Source organism: Podarcis bocagei (assembly GCF_964188305.1).
Source record: "Podarcis bocagei genome assembly, chromosome: 10".
Lineage (NCBI taxonomy): Eukaryota > Metazoa > Chordata > Lepidosauria > Squamata > Lacertidae > Podarcis > Podarcis bocagei.
This window is the reverse complement of record NC_138135.1, coordinates 49,898,310-49,915,458: the sequence shown is the minus strand read 5'-3', so window position 1 is coordinate 49,915,458 and position 17,149 is coordinate 49,898,310. Positions and strand designations below refer to the sequence as shown.

Below are 17,149 nucleotides of genomic sequence, written 5' to 3'. Positions count from 1 at the left end.
GAAGAATAAGAAATCAAGATAACAAAACGTTTTGTAAAAGAACGGAAACAGTTTACGTATTGAATATTTACAGATAAATTGTAAACAAGATAAAAACATTGGCAGGAACATTGTAATAACCTGCAGCTTCATAAGAGTACATATTTAAAGAAGATGAATAAATGAGAAAATTGAGTTATTTTGGATATGGAGAAGATTATTAAAAATAAATGTAAGGAACCACAGAAAGAGGGGGAAGGAAGTCAAGTTTGGAAATGTCAAAATGATGGTAAAATCAGTGAAATGTATAAATAAAGATTTTAAAAAAAGATTGTGCAGGGCTGCCCCCACCCCATTTTTTAAATTGAAGTTGGCTGACCCCAGGATGCACCGCCGAGAGCCTTCAGCAGCACAACATTTGCGAAAATGTCTCCGCCTCCCATTGAGCCCTTTGGGCCTGTCCTATTTCCACGAAGGCTGCAGCAGGGGCTGGGCGCGCCTTACTCCCGAGTAAACCTGCTTCCTGCCTCGCCCGGCAACAAGCAGGCAGGCAGGCAAGCGCGTGAGCCCCGGGACGTCCCCTCCTCGCCCGGGTCCTTTAGCACGGAGCTGCCCCGCCTCCGAAGCGTCAGGAAGCCGGAAGCAGGCGAGCGGGAGCCGGACGAGGGAGGCTGCTCGGCGGGCCGCGCCGATTGCGAGGAGAGCGGGGCTGCTTTGGCCGGGGGCTGCTTCCCGCGCTCGCCGTCGGAGGGGGCCTGTCGAGGGGACCCAGGTGAGGCGACGCGGGCCCCGGCGCGGGTGGAGGGGAGGGGCGCGCGCAGGGAAGAGGCGAAGCCGGCGGGGAACGTGGCTGCCTGGCTTTCGTTTTCGCCCAGGCGAGCGAATGACGAGGCTTCGGCCAGCCTTTCTGCAGGCCCGACGGCAGCGGGGATTTCCCGGCACTGCCCTGCTCTGGTGCAACCCTCCGGAGAGGGGCGCTTCAAAACAGAAGCGACCCCCGTGCACCGCACGCAGAGCGACCCGGGAGCCGGGTTCGAATCCTAGGCTGCCCGGAGTCTTTGCTCCTTTTGCCTTCTAAACATTTCGCCCTCTGAGCTGCGCAGTCTTCTCGACGTGCCCACCGAGGAGCGAGGCCCGAAGTGTGTGCATATCTAAAAGATCCAGGAGCCAAAATTTATAATTTGGCAGAATATTCGGACTATATGATATGTATTTGCAATATTTAATGTGATTGGATTGGACTGTTAAAATGGAAAATGTAATAAAAATTATTTAAAATAAATCAATAAATAAAAGATCCAGGAGCCTCTGTTGGGCATTGAGCCGGCAACCTTCCGCTTGTTCTCCTCCACCCGCCACCCCGCTGACAGGTGTCACATTGTAGCTCAATCGGTAGAGCATCAGACTCTTAGGGTGGTGGGTTTGAGCCCCACGTTGGGCAAGAATGATTCCTTCATTGCAGGGGGTTGGGCTAGATGACCCTTGGGACGCCTTCCAACTCTACAATTCCGTGATTCTTTCCTCCATCTCTTAACCGAGCACCCCAGATATTGTCCTCCTGCCCCTCGTGACCTAGCACTTACTAGGGTGTATTCACACAGTTACACATTTATAACAGGATCGCTTGTGTGCAGCAGCATTCGCCTTGGATCAATCACCAGAAAGGTTTTCTGTTTTCTGGAATGCAAACATAATATTTGACAGTGGAGATCCCCCTATGGGCTCAACTGTGAGGTATGTGATTTGCATATTTCTAATTGGAGAGCTTGTGTACAGAGAAGCGGCTTTCTCTGATTGCGCATGGAAGCGGAAGTTTCCTGTTGCCCGAGTGCAATCATAACATTTTGGCAGTAAAGATCATTTATGGGCTCAGCTGTGGAGCATTGGGTGATTTGCAAATCAGTGGCCAGCGTTACATAGTTCCATGACGGGTTTGTTGCCTTAGATTCAGCTTTCACCCTCTCACAAATAGACTTAGGCCACTCAATGTTAACTTTTCTTTTGTATATCTTAATGAAATAATCTAGAACCTGGTGTTGTTGCAGGACTCTTAACTCCCATTGTTCCAGGTTATTGCCTGGCACTGATGAGAGTTGTTGTTGTTGTTGTTGTTGTTGTTGTTTATTCAGCTTGTATACCGGCCTATACTTGCAGGTCTCAGGGTGGTTCACAATGTAAATTCGCAATATAAAATCACAAAACAGCTGGAGTGATGCAGGTTCCCCCCCCCCCATGGCAGGGGCCTGGTGTCAAAGACTTAAATCCTGTTTCTCCTTACTTGAGAGTAAGCCCCATGTGAATTCACCTGAGGTTCAAAATAAATATGCATATGATTGTGCTGATAGGCTCATTGGGTAGTCATGAGAATTAGCTTCTGTTCCATGAAAAGGTAAATATGATGACTTTGCTTCATCAGCTGGCTACAGAATGGGGAAGGAAGAATAAGGCTGCAGTAATGTACATATGTATGTATGTATGTATGTATGTATACATGCATGCATGTTTATGTGAAATTTCTTTCTCATCTATCCTTCAGGGAGCTCAAGGTAATGTACATTGTGTGTTCACTAAGCCCCATTTTATCTTCCTTGTGGGATAAATGAATGAAAATGAGTTTTATTCTTAGGGAAGGTATGGTGAGGATGACCATGCCTGCCTTAAGACCGATTCTGTGAACAAAGAGGTTCAAGGGGGGCCTCTTTGCAGAACTGTTTATCAGCGTGTTTTACAACCTGAGTTGTAAATGTCATACAGATTTATAGTTCAGAGGTGAGCCAGGATAACAAGGAGAAATAGCAGATGATAGTTTAAGCACTAGTACGCATGCTCAAATGCTTCATGAATATTATAAAACTCACCCCTATTGTAAAAACCTGCTAATTTGAATGGAAATGGGATATATGTTATTGGGATATATGAACATGTTTTACATGTTCAATTTAGGAGCAGACATGATGTAGTCGGATCGGGAAGCCTGTAAACTGCAATTTCTTAACCAATAGGAATTGTACTAGGGATATTGAACGGTCTTAAGGTATAAATTATCTGTGATGTGAACTGGAATGTGCAGTCCCCTCTTTCCAGCAGGAGCTGCTGGGGGGGCGGAGTTCTTTGCCCACAGTACTGTGTCGACCTACAATAAATCTGCTTATGCTTGATCGTGGTGTAGACTCCTTCTTTCAGAGGGAAATTTGAATCCCTCTGGGAAAGATCCCTGGGACAGATTTGTCCAACACTTGTGATGTAGGCTAGGTTGGTAGATTGCAACTTGTCAGCTGGAAATTCTTTGAAGGAGAAAGTGTGCTTTGAAGGTACGGTGTGTATTCAGCGGTGGTCTGATACTCTTAACTTCTATACCAAGCTGAATCTATGATGTCAAGGGGCATGCTTCTGAGCACATCTGCATAGAATTTCACCATATAGATTGTAAAGTTCTCTGCAAGTGGGCAGTAGTATAGTGGTGATTATTTATAGTAACAATACGCTAACCCTTCTATTATGTCAACTTTGATGAAGAAGGAAGTGCATCTTGAAAATCAATCAAATACATTTTTAAAAGGAGGAGGAGGAAGAGGTGTATCATAATGAACCGCAATTGCTGCTAAGCTATTTCAAATTGAAGCCATATAAGAAGGGGGGAAAAAACCTTTTTAGATTTATAAATCTCTGTAAATGCTTTTTAAAAAAGAAATCTGCAAGCTGCATTGCTAGAGACAGATGGCTGCAAGGACAAGGCCTGCCTGTCTCCAGCAGGAGATTGCATGCAAAGCTATAGATCAAGAAAGGGCTGAAAAGTCTGTGGCTGCTTTTACAGGAGACTAGAAAGAGCAGTCAATCAAAGTTCTACCTGTTGCACCTCTTTTCCCTGTTGGAGTTTAGTAAATATATTGCGGGATGCTTGCAGGAAGAAATCTTGTAAAACCTTTGGTTGAAGCAATAAAGAAAACATAAGGTTTATTACTCAGGGTAAATGTTAGCTCACACTTCAACTGACTTGAATTACGTAAATAAACTTGGAGGAGAACCATTAAGCTACCTAAACAGGACAGGTGGGGAGAAGCAAGCCAATCTACCCAAACATGGGTAGATTTTTTTCCTTCAGTCTCTGCTTTTCTGTTCTTCTCCTACGTCTTATCTCAGGGGTCAGCAACCTTTTATCAGCCGGGGGCCAGTCCACCGTCCCTCAGACCATGTGGTGGGCCGGACTATATTGGGGGGGGGGAATGAATGAATTCCTATGCCCCACAAATAACCCAGAGATGCATTTTAAATAAAAGCACACACTCTACTCATGTAAAACACGCTGATTCCCGGACCATCCACGGGCCGGATTGAGAAAGCGATTGGGCCGCATCTGGCCCCTGCGCCTTAGGTTGCCTACCTCTGACTTATCTCAATTGCTGATTCAGTGGTAACCATTCTTAAGACTTTCAGAGGCAGGATGGGCTGTGACTGTTCGATTAGCTAGCTTCAGCAAGCAAGGAGAACCATTGCCAATTCTCTCGTGTGTTCAGGGAGAAGGATCCATGTTGGAATTGCCTTGTCCCCATTCTCACTTTTGATAGGTTTCTGCAAGTGTTAAATCTCTATAAGCATCCCAGTCTGCTACTTGACACCTTGCAAATAATTATAGGTGTGCCGCTCTTGGCGCATAGAAGACAAAATGGGCAGAAAGCTGGAAAAGAAAATCAAAACAGATAGAAATAAAAGGAGCACTAGCATGGAAGGCTAGTTGTGAATATATCATAGGAAATGAATTAAGCTGGTAAGAAAGGATCAGAATGGAGTTAATATGAATGTAGTCTTGCTTTGGATTTTACATGGGCAGTTACAATATCAATACTGATATTGTGAAGCAATATTGTGATAATGTTTTGGATTGTGGATCTCATTGGTAACATAATTTCCATGGTCACTTGTACAGTTGTATCATCTTTTTGCAGACTTTACACTTAAATGTGAACAACTTGACTAATTTTGAAAACAAGTGTAGAAAATGATAAAGTTGACTAAATTTGAAAACAAATGTAGAAAATGATAAAAATCCCATGGGGACTGAAAACAACGCATAGAGTTCTGTTATTAGCCTCCATTTTATTCTGCATCCATATTCAGAAGTCAGAAATAAACCTTTCAAACTCCATTTCCAATAATAGGTTTGAACTAGAATTACTTCATCCTGTGGTTTCCAGGATTTCAGTGAAAAGGAATTTCTGAAACTATTCAGGCTAATCTTCCTAGGGTACTTCCCTTAGGTTTTGAATAAAACATGAAACTTTTGTCTACTGTCACATGCACTGTGGCGATTAACTCCAGAGTATCTATTTCCCTATTCAGGTCAAACAAGAATTGCCCAATCAGGAGCAAAAATGCAAAGCACTTCGAATTATCTCTGGCTTCTCTCGGACATTCTGGGACAAGGAGCTACTGCAAATGTTTTTCGTGGACGACACAAGGTTTGTATAGAGACAGAAGTTCTAGCTGTCTGCTGGAAACGCTTTTATACGATCCTAAAGTAGTCTCTGTTGTCATTGTAAAATTAAATGGGATGGGTTTTTTTCTCTTATGAAATGAATATACAATGAGCAGTGCAAATTACTGGAAATACAGGAGGCATGACTAAGAGGGTCTAATTATAATACCCTTTTCCCATGTAACTGCTTGGCTCATGAAATATAAAAGATTTACCATACTGTAGAGTATAAGAAAATCTTACTGGAGATAACTGAAATCACATCCCTTCTTAATCTGAAGGTAAAGTGCTAGTTAGTAATTAGCAAGTTATTCACACTGGAACCTTTAGAAAATGACATGTATTCCTTTTTTTGTTTGGGTATTGAAGTAACAGCCTTTAATCCAACATGGCATGAATGGATTTTCTTTCCTCCCACTGTAAACCCCCGCACTACCAAGTCTGCTCTGGAAGGGCCCCAGATCCTTCAGATTTTGGGGGATAGGGAAGGGAAATCCCATTCCGCAAGTGGAAATTTTATTCACTCATGTATGGACACCCTTGGATTCAACACATGCATTTTGAAGTTGTCTGTCATCTTTCATAGTTACCAAGTATTTAAAAACAAGCACAACCAAACTTCCCTTCCCCACTTCTCTCTCTTTTTCCCTTCCCACATGCCCCCCCCCAATCTTCTCTGGGTTTTTGCCCAATCCTCCTGAGGAAGGGGACATGGGTGGCGCTGTGGGTTAAACCACAGAGCCTAGGACTTGCCAATCAGAAGGTCGGCGGTTCAAATCCCTGCGACGGGGTGAGTTCCTGTTGCTCGGTCCCTGCTCCTGCCAACCTAGCAGTTCAAAAGCACATCATAGTGCAAGTAGATAAATAGGTACCGCTCTGGCAGGAAGGTAAATGGCGTTTCCGTGCACTGCTCTGGTTCGCCAGAAGTGGCTTAGTCATGCTGGCCACATGACCCGGAAGCTGTACGCCGGCTCCCTCGGCCAGTAAAGCGAGATGAGCGCTGCAACCTCAGAGACGGCCACGACTGGATCTACCTTTACCTGAGGAAAGAGAGCAGAAGTTCATTGTGGCCACAGAAATTGTTCCATGTGTGCATTGAGTTTGTTGGATACAACCCAAAGTGTAACCCCCCACATTATTTTTAAAGCAAACTCACCTCCATGTTTATTCAGAAGTAAATCCCACTGTGTTGAGGGTTTTTATTTTATTTTATTCATATGCATAGTATATTTTTATAGTTTTGTAATGAATGCAGGAACAAGGTTTTTATTCCCTAGTCAATTGTGTGAAATGCTTTTTCTTTCTTTTTTTAAATACTCTCTATTTGTTTTACAGAAAACAGGAGACTTGTATGCCGTAAAAGTGTTCAATAACTTTAGCTTCCTTCGTCCCGTGGATGTTCAGATGAGAGAGTTTGAAGTGTTGAAGAAATTGAATCACAAGAACATTGTCAAATTATTTGCCATAGAAGAAGAGGTATTTTTAAAAAACTCTATTGCTCTGGTAGCCTACTGACCATTGTCTTGTTATTTTATTTTGGGTTCCAGTGATCAGAATGCCTTTTCTTTGATTTGAGGTTCACGGGGACAGTGTATGATTTCTGATATGTTTTTGAACATTTATGAATGTGCCTTAGAACAGGTTGCATTGCATTATTGCATATGATGTATATAATTATGAAACACCTGTTTGATTTTTAATAATGGCCCTTCTTTTTTAAAAGTCTTCCCTTAACGACTGCATTCAGTACAGAATAGAATTGCTTTCAAATAATGCTTCCACATAATGGTGTGGCAGACACACATAAAGGAATTCATCCTTGAAGCTTTCCTTCTTAAAATTGCTCGTCATTCCTAATATCTGATGGCAATAACTAACATCAATTTCAGAAAAACTTCCAAGAAATGTGCATAGTCTCATTTGCTTTCTAAGGGGAATCAAGTATATTCTGGGCAGCCGAAAAGACTGAACTTTTGAGTGGTGGAGAAAAGATTGGACAAAAATCCTTGTAGGCAGTTTTCGATTTCTTCTCTCCTTGATTTTTAAAGACCATAAGTTGTAAATTACATTGATTTTATCTCTGCTCAAGATAATTTTATTTGCTTTTCTTTCTTAACCCATAGGAAAGGAACTTAGATCTTTCTTCTAGACTAACTGGGGGTCTGGCTAAACTTTTTGGCAGTGAAGATTTTTTGCTTTCTTTCTGGCACTGGGACTTGTTGCATGTTAACTTGCAAACCTTTCTTGTTTTTCTTTTCTAGACAACATCTAGACATAAAGTGCTTGTTATGGAATTTTGCCCATGTGGCAGTTTATATACAGTTTTAGAAGAGCCAGCTAATGCCTACGGGTTGCCAGAAGCAGAATTCTTAATTGTATTGAGAGATGTTGGTAGGTGGAAGTTGATTCCTTATGTACTTTAATGTCACATAATGGGCGTACCGTATTTTTCGCTCTATAAGACGCACTTTCCTCCCTCCTAAAAAGTAAGGGGAAATGTGTGTTTCTTATGGAGTGAATGCAGGCGGGAGGCTCTGCTCAACGCTCCCTTTAAAAAGCCGCGTGGAGCGTGAAGGGCTGCCTTTCTCCCTCCTTGGGGAAAAGCCCCCAGCGTGGCCAGCGGCGTAGCGTGGGTTGTCAGCACCTGGGGCAAGGCAAGTAATTTGCGCCCCCTAACCCCTAACCTGCCGCCGCTGCCAGCTTCTTGCTGCTGCCTGGTCTGGTCTGGTGTGGTTCTCTCCCGCGCTCAGCGCTGCGCTGGGCGGCCGCTGCACTGTCCCTCCCCCAGATAGTCCCTCGCTCTCTCTCCGCACCGCACGCCTGGCACACACACCCTCCACAGTGGGCGGCGACCCAGCGGCTCGGATCGGATTCGCACAGCCAGCACTGCAGTGAAAGAGAGTGAGTGAGCCAGGTAGGGGCAGAGAGCTGCGAGTGCGAGCGCGCGCCCCCCCAGATGTTGCGCCCGGTGCAGCCGGCCCCCCCTGCACCCCCCATGCTACGCCACTGCGCATGGCTATCCCAGAAGCCAGATCCCTCTTGCTGTCCTGGCTTCTGGGATTCAGAATATTTTTTTCCTTGTTTTCCTCCTCCCAAAAACTAGGTGCGTCTTTTGGTCTGGTGCATCTTACAGAGCGGAAAATACGTCTTCGAATGTTTAGCCTAGTTAGAACGTGTTTGCATTCAGATATGGAACCATAGGGTGGATGCAATCTCATTTAAGTTTGGTTTTGACGCATGCAGGTGTACTAAGCTACACAGGGGTAACTTTTGCTCTTAAATGTACACATGCCACTCCCATCTATTAGACTGTGGAGTGGATAAGCTAACAGGCAGTGGTCCTCCAAGAGTGCTCACAATTCCTTCCCTTAAGGAAGGCTGGTGTGCCAGTCGCATCCTTCTTGGAGAAAACAGACTGGACCACAGTGACACATATCTTAGTTACATCACGACTGGGCTACTGCAGTGCACTCTGCATGGAGCTTCTTTTTCAACAACAACAACAACAACAATAATAATAATAATAATACTTTATTATTTATACCCTGCCCATCTGGCTGGGTTTCCCCAGCCACTCTGGGCGGCTTCCAACAGAATATTAAAATACAGTAGTCTATTAAACGTTAAAAGCTTCCCTAAACAGCACTGCCTTCAGATGTCTTCTAAAAGTCTAGTAGTTTTTCTCTTTGACACCTGGTGGGAGGGCATTCCACAGGGCGGGTGCCACTACCGAGAAGGCCCTCTGCCTGGTTCCCTGTAACTTGGCTTCTCACAGCAAGGGAACTGCCAGAAGGCCCACGGCACTGGACCTCAGTGTCTGGGCAGAACGATGAGGGTGAAGACGCTCTTTCAGGTATACTGGACCAAGGCCGTTTAGGGCTTTAAAGGTCAGCACCAACACTTTGAATTGTGCTCGGAAACGTACTTTTGATCCATGTTTGGAATCTAAAGCTGGTCCAAATGGAGCAGTTAGAACATTGACTATAGAACTAGCTATCAGGATCCTGCTATTCAATTGGTGCAATTGTTTCATTGACTTTTGGTCTGATTCTATGCCCTATTCAAAGTTGCTGGTTATCACCATGGAAGCCCTAAGCAGGGCTCCTTCCATTCATGCTGTGGTGCAGCAGAAGCTCTCACTGGAGAGGAGGAGTAGGGTGGTATTTTTTGCTAATTTCTCTTTTCCCCATGTGCCACCCTTCATGCTGTTCCCGAGCTTTCCCCAACCTTACGGGGCAGATTTCCAATGGACTGCAGGGCAAAGGTGGGAAGAGAATCAGAAGAAATCCCTGTCTCCTCCCCTGCTGCTTCTGGGAAGCGAATGCCAAAAGTGGAACTCTGTTCAGTGGAACACTCCTTTCAGTGGAAACTCGTTTAGAATTTCAGCCGTCACATTTGCATGCTTTCTTTCAGTGCTTATAAATACAGATTTAGGGGAATAAATCCAATAAAAATATAAAATTTACATATATTTCTCTTCATTTTCCCGTGCATTTAAGTGGCTGGCATGAACCATCTTCGTGAGAATGGAATAGTGCACCGTGACATCAAGCCAGGCAATATCATGCGAGTTATAGGTGAAGATGGTCAATCTGTTTATAAATTGACAGATTTCGGGGCTGCTAGGGAGCTGGATGATGATGAACAATTTGTCTCCCTCTACGGTACAGAAGAATACTTGGTAAACCTACACACATTTTTTTTCCCTTAGCCTTTTTTGTGTAATCTGTTGATACTTGCAGCAAACATCTTAGCAACAGCCTGCATGGCTGCTAGCAGAGTCTGAGTTGTGAATTCATTGATCAGCAACATATTGTGATGGAGATGCGAGTGGGCGTCGGAGGAGGGAGGGAACAAAAGAGGGACAGAGGCCAGTTTTGTCCATGGCACACATTCAAAGGCACATTCAAGGGTAATGTCAACCTTTATTGAATGTAACAATTGGAAAGTTTGGACACTGTAAGGGTATCAGGGGGTTGCTCGAGAGCAATCAGGCAAATGCCTCCCTGGTCTGTCTTAAAGCCTTGTTATAGGTGCCAAAAAAACCTTCACCATGCAGAGCGCCACTATTCCGTGTCTTGCTCATTCACTGGCAGAATCTGAGAGTGGGCGGTCCTTAAACCTTCCCCAGCAGAGTAGTTTCTTGACGCCCAGTCTGCGCCTCCCCTCTCTGCGCAGAAGCCTACTGCGCAAGGAGGGCGTGGGTAATGGAGGACGTCTCTCCTCCCCTCTTTGCTCAGGCAAGGGGTCCTGGCACTGCCTTGCCTCCTCTGAGCCCTGAAGCTCCTCTCCACTGGAAGCGTGGTTACTCTCCTCTGCTGAGGAGGTGCTGCTTCCCACGATCTTTGGGGGCTCTCTGTAATCCATCTGGCTTTTCCCCTCTCGCCCCTGAGTCGATGGCAGTTCCCTGACAGACACGTAGTACGTTGTGCTGCTTGCTGATGAAGCAATTTATTCTAATATTGCTTCTCTTTATCCCTTACTCCTTTAGCATCCCGACATGTACGAACGAGCAGTATTGAGAAAAGAGCATCAGAAAAAATACGGGGCAACGGTTGATTTGTGGAGCATAGGGGTGACATTTTACCACGCTGCAACTGGAAGTTTACCCTTTCGGCCTTTCGAAGGGCCTCGTAGAAACAAGGAAGTGATGTAGGTAATTTAGAGGAAATGCTTTATCCACAAATTATGCTATCAAATAAAAAATAGAAAACGAATACGTAAGAATTGAGGGAATAAAAATCTTGTGTGATTTGGGTAAACTCTTGAATACCTAACACTGGCTTTACATGTACTGCCACTTCCTCATTTTTTACCAGTGAATTTGTTAAATTATTGTCAAATTACTTTGCTTTTTTGCAAACATGTAGAACTGGTTTTTTATTTTTATTCTAGTTGTGTTGAGAGCAGATTTGATGTGGCATCTTCATCAAAGCATGAGAACTGTGTTTGGAATATATGTGTTAACACCCTGCAGGAAATAACTTGCTAGAAGCCACATGGGCAACGTAGAGTGTGCTCTTGTGATTCAGCCCTGCTTGTCGGTTTTCCACAGGCATTTGGTTGGCCACTGTGAAAACAGGATGCTGGACTGAATAGGCCATTGGCCTGATCCAGCAGGCAAGCTCTCCTTATATTCTTACCTGGTTTCCAAAGTTGTGGCCATCAATTAAAAGAAGACAACTTAGGGCAGATCCACTTAGTAGCATCCCAAGTGGAAGTAGTTCCTGGCTTGGTTGCAGAAGAGCCAGCAAGAGACTTTGTAAAACATGGACATACCACAAGTGTGTCTCCTGAGATGCTATATTAGACCTTGTTGCAAACTTAAGCGCACCAAGGATTTCAGTTCTCTTTTGTCACGTAAGAATCTTCCACCAACTTGTGGGTTGGGCCTTCCCCTCACCCCTAGATCCAACCATACATTCAGCTTCCAGATGAAAACTTCCAAAAAGTGTCACTCATGGCAGCAACTCACTTGGCAACCTTAATATAATTTAAAGCCCTGAACTCATGCAGGATTTTCACATCCGCAGTGGCTGTCATTCAGAATTTGGGAGTGACATTTATGCAGTAGTCATGCCACTGAATTACACATTACAGTGGTACCTTGGGTTACATACGCTTCAGGTTACATACGCTTCAGGTTACACACTCCACTAACCCAGAAATAGTGCTTCAGGATGAGAACACAAATCGTGCTCTGGCGGCGCAGCAGCAGCAGCAGGAGGCCCCATTAGCTAAAGTGCTGCTTCAGGCTAAGAACAGTTTCAGGTCAAGAACGGACCTCCAGAACAAATTAAGTACTTAACCCGAGGTGCCACTGTATTGTGCCTTTTAGTATGAGAGAGAATATGGCAAATCATTAGCCATACCTGTGAATTGATCTGCTTTGAGTTCCAGCTCGCTTTAGCAAGTTAGAGAAAGCAAGCCAATGGATTGGATCCAGAGTTCTGCTTAGGGGAACTCGGCTTCAGGGATGCTCCTGTTGGAGTATGCTTTTCTTGCTGAGTCTTCCTTCCTTATGTACCACCCAATAAGCTGCTTCAAATGGTTATAGGGCTCTCTGGAAAGGTGAGGGAAGTGTCATTGGGGACTGCCTGGGGAAGAAGGACCTTGCAAAAATTTCTCAGGAAAGCTTTCTTCATCCACAGTTTTTAATGAAATATTTCTTTTTGTTTTACACAGATACTTAGTCCAATAAACATGTATTATTATTATTTAAATGCTAACGACTGATTGCTGTTTCTAATAACTCATAGTTTTGGTTCTGGAGGCATGTTCTATCCCCCCCCCCAAATATGAATTTGTCTCAAATCTTTATACAACAGAAGTTACTTCACATTCCTGAGAAAGGATTCTGGAAAACTCTTGTGTGCTGGAAATTTGCCTATTAACACAGTGTGGCCTATCCCTGAGCAGTAATCTGGTCCAAGGTCGCAAACAGATAATTCCTATTAAGATTATGATTAAGCTTTTAAAGAAATTCTTATGTTTTTAAATGACTGCACTTTACCCATTTAATATCCCAAAGGTACAAAATCATAACTGGAAAGCTTTCCGGTGCAATATCTGGAGTACAAAAAGCAGAAAATGGCCCCATTGAATGGAGTCGTGACATGCCTGTTTCCTGCAGTCTTTCAAAGTAAGTTCATCAAATTGCTGACTCACTTAAGTAACTGGATGCTGAGTGTATTTTCTCCCTCTGCTTTCCTTAGCTGATATCAGACGTATTTCACTTCATTTGTGTTGGTATTGGAAACCATTTTTGTGCATATATAACGTTTGCTTTCCCACACATGCTATTTTATTGCCACTGTTTTATTGCCCAAGGTTGTTATTTAGAAAGGTACCATGATCACTACAGATGGTGACAGCAGTCACGAAATTAAAAGATGCCTGCTCCTTGGGAGAAAGGTGATGGCAAACCTAGACAGCATTTTAAAAAGCAGAGACATCACCTTGCCAGCAAAGGTCCGTATAGTTAAAGCTATGGTTTTCCCAGTAGCGATGTATGGAAATGAGAGCTGGACCATAAAGAAGGCTGATCACCAAAGAATTGATGCTTTTGAATTATGGTGCTGGAGGAGACTCTTGAGAGTCCCATGGACTGCAAGAAGATCAAACCTCTCCACTCTTAAGGAAATCAGCCTTGAGTGCTCACTGGAAGGACAGATCGTGAAGCTGAGGCTCCAATACTTTGGCCACCTCATGAGAAGAGAAGACTCCCTGGAAAAGACCCTGATGTTGGGAAAGATGGAGGGCACAAGGAGAAGGGTATGACAGAGGACGAGATGGTTGGATAGTGTTCTCGAAGCTACCAACATGAGCTTGACCAAACTGTGGGAGGCAGTGGAAGACAGGAGTGCCTGGCAAGCTCTGGTCTATGGGGTCACGAAGAGTCGGACACGACTAAACGACTAAACAACAACAACAACATTAGAGCTCAGACAAATTGTTGTAGGTGAAACATAGATGTAAAGAAGAAGAGGAGTTTGGATTTGATACCCAGCTTTATCACTACCCTAAGGCGTTTCAAAGAAGATGCTAGCACTGAGCAAGGGGTTTGGACTAGGTCACCTCCAATAACTCTTTCAACTTCATGATCCTGATACCATATCTCTCTTTGATGTTGCTGCTAAGGATGCTAAGAAACAACTTCTTCTTGGAAACCCAAGGTTTTGGGGCTTTTTGTTCATTATGCTTCAGTTGTTGATGATATATCACTGCCCCAACTTGGAGCATGGTTAGACTCAATATGTCTGGCAGTAACCATGGTTCATTGCTTTAATCCTGGTTAAGATCCTAACTAGTGAAGCCAAGGTTCTGTTTGTACAGCTGAAGTCTCTTTTTTTCTAGCTTAGGAGCTGGGGAAACAGCTGTAACCATCTGTGCCTTATAAGGTACAGATGAAATGCTTAAATCAGCACAAACTGTGGCTTGCAAACCATAGTTTCACATCCTGGCTTGTGGCCCATCCTCATCCATGGTTCAGCTATTTAGTTGCAACACTTAACCAGGAAAGCAAAATGTATGGTCCACGTCGAGTTTTATTTGGAAGCTAAACCCATGAATTTCAATAGAACTTGCTTTCAAATAAGTGCCCTAAGGTTTGCTGCCTTAGAATTATAGTTTGCTTTCACATTTGAATCTGCTGGTGGATTTCCTTTTCTTTTCTGCCTTTGGGTTGTCGCTGCATATTCTGCAATACATTGCTCCCCCCTATTAAATTACTATGAGAAATTCCAGAAATGATCTACCCAAGTGAAGAATATTCTGTTGCAGTATAGGTGCAAATGCATTTCATGCATGAATCCTGCAGTATAATATAGTGTGATGGGCATGTGTTCAGCAAACGTCTCTCTTGTTGCTGCCACCAACTGTCCCACCGCTAACAGAAAATAGTTGACACCCTTCGCACTGTACAAAATACTGATTAATTAGATGATCTTTACCTAGCAAGCGTTGAGGAAATATCTCAGTGGGTAATGTCTTCCCTGCTTCATAGAGGATATGAGTAATCATTGACCAGTCGGATCCTAGGCAAGGCAGCCTAGAGAGTTTTATGCTGTTGGCAGTGCTGTTATACATACACAAAACCCAGCAGATTCAAGAGTGGGCAGAAGGAAAAGAAGGAATGTCGTACTTACTCAGAATTAAAAACAAATGTGTTTATTTTTCTATTTTAGGGGCCTGCAAGTACTACTCACACCCGTTCTTGCAAATATTCTTGAAGCAGATCAAGAGAAGTGTTGGGGATTTGATCAGTTTTTTGCAGAGACGAGCGATATACTCCACCGAATAATTATTCATGTTTTCTCTCTGCAACAAATGACTGCACACAAAATTTATATTCACATCCATAATAAGTAAGTATTTCAGCATTTTCATATCTTTATTCTTATGTGACATTTCAAACTGATAGGATCAGGTTACCTCTGAATAGAACAGTTTTGCTTATTAACTCTGAATTCTTTCTCCTTTCACTCTGTCTTTATTACTGCATTAGGAGCCATTTTTAAAATGTATTTTTTCTTCTTTTTAAACAGTGCTGCCATGTTTCATGATTTGGTCTACAAACAGACAAAAATAGCTTCAGTTAATCAAGAACTGATATATGAAGGCCGACGTTTAGTCCTAGAGCCCAGCAGATTGGCACAATCTTTCCCCAGAACCACTGAAGAAAATCCCATAATCGTCGTGAGCAGGGAGCCTGTGAAAATCACAGGATTACTCTATGACGAAAGTATGATGGAGTCTCTTGTTTTTTTCTTTTCTTTTTTAATGGCCGACTTATTTGAACTGAATTGTTATTACTTGATTTTATTATTATTATTTTAAACACGTTACTTTGTTGGATCCTGTTTCGAACATCAGCCCTCTATGTGACCAAATAAGTTACTTTTTAAAAAACTGTGAGCAAGTAATTGGTTTGCTGTCCTGGAAAATCATGTGAGGAAGGGTGGAATGGAAATTGTAAGAAATAAAGCAATCCTAATCATAATTTTTCTTTTATATTCTGAATTTGTTTGAGTGCTATTTGCTTATTTTTAAAAAAATACTTCTGTTCTAGTTCTGCTTCCAAAGGTCCATCAACGTTATGACTTAGATACTGATGCAAGCATGGCAAAAGTGAGTATCTCTTCATAATTGTGTCATGGAACCATTTCCTATAAGGGAGATACATGTATTGGTACTGAACTTGGATATGGCAGAACACCCGATAAGTCCCTGTTCTAGATGGAGTCTCCCCTTCAGCCCAAATATTCTACCCCAACTTTAATATACAGTATCCTGCCTACCAGGTAGTATCTTGAGTTCCTTGCTGCCTTTGTTACCCTTTGTCCCAGCCCAATATCCCAAAATCTCTAAAGAGTATGTGCTCCTTTTGCACCTCACAGATGTCTAGGAAGTCCAAACTGTAAAACTAAAGTTTAGAAACCTCAAACTTTAATTCTGTCTTGGTGATAAGTGTGTTGCTCAGTATTCCCACTTGCCTCAACGTACAACCTTTTCATGATTTAGCTTCCTAAAAATATGCTTCTTTTACTCCTACAGTTTTATCACAGTCTGTTTGCTTGTGACAAACTGTACTGTATGCTGCTCACACCTTTCTTTGGTCTTCCAGGCGGTTACAGGAGTTGTTTGTTACGCCTGCAGAGTTGCCCATGCTTTACTGCTGTACCAGGAACTGATGCGGAAGGGAATCAGATGGTTAATGTAAGTGGCGCTGTGATTTGCTTGATCGGGCAGAGTGAATCATTTCTCTGGCACTTACTGACCCCGGGTATTCCAAGTGCCAATTACAAAGGTGGAAAGCCCGAGAGATCTCTGCCCAACAACTGCCATGCACATCCAGCTATAGACAAACCTGAGCTGTAATAGAATTACTGTATTTTTTGCTGCATAAGACGCACCTGACCATAAGACACACCTAGCTTTTAGAGGAGGATGGGGGAAAGCCCTGTTTTCGGGGGGATCAGCTCACAGTTGTGCAGCTTCTTTTGCAAAGGGGAAAAGCCCCCTTTTTTGAGGATCAGCTCCACGTGGTTGAGCTTACTTTGCAAAGGGAAAAAAATCCTGTTTTTATGGGGTTCAACTCATAGTTCTGCAGCTTCTTTAGGAAAGGAAAGGGAGCCGTTTCTACAGTTTCCAGACAGATAATCTAATCAGCCAGTCACATGTCGCTGGGGAAACAAA

General features: G+C 43.3%; 1 protein-coding gene across 1 annotated transcript in view; it reads left to right on the top strand.

The window, feature by feature from the left end:
* Positions 1-597: 597 nt before the first annotated feature.
* TBK1 (TANK binding kinase 1) overlaps positions 598-17,149 on the top strand; it is a 30,515-nt gene continuing 13,963 nt past the window's right edge. Inside the window, exons 1-11 of the mRNA XM_081211540.1 lie at positions 598-751; positions 5,317-5,435; positions 6,788-6,928; positions 7,714-7,843; positions 9,952-10,133; positions 10,944-11,104; positions 12,984-13,094; positions 15,139-15,318; positions 15,499-15,695; positions 16,023-16,081; positions 16,578-16,669. Coding sequence (XP_081067666.1) covers positions 5,349-5,435; positions 6,788-6,928; positions 7,714-7,843; positions 9,952-10,133; positions 10,944-11,104; positions 12,984-13,094; positions 15,139-15,318; positions 15,499-15,695; positions 16,023-16,081; positions 16,578-16,669 — 1,340 coding nt within the window. The 5' untranslated portion in view covers positions 598-751; positions 5,317-5,348. The remainder of the gene's footprint in view (positions 752-5,316; positions 5,436-6,787; positions 6,929-7,713; positions 7,844-9,951; positions 10,134-10,943; positions 11,105-12,983; positions 13,095-15,138; positions 15,319-15,498; positions 15,696-16,022; positions 16,082-16,577; positions 16,670-17,149) is intronic.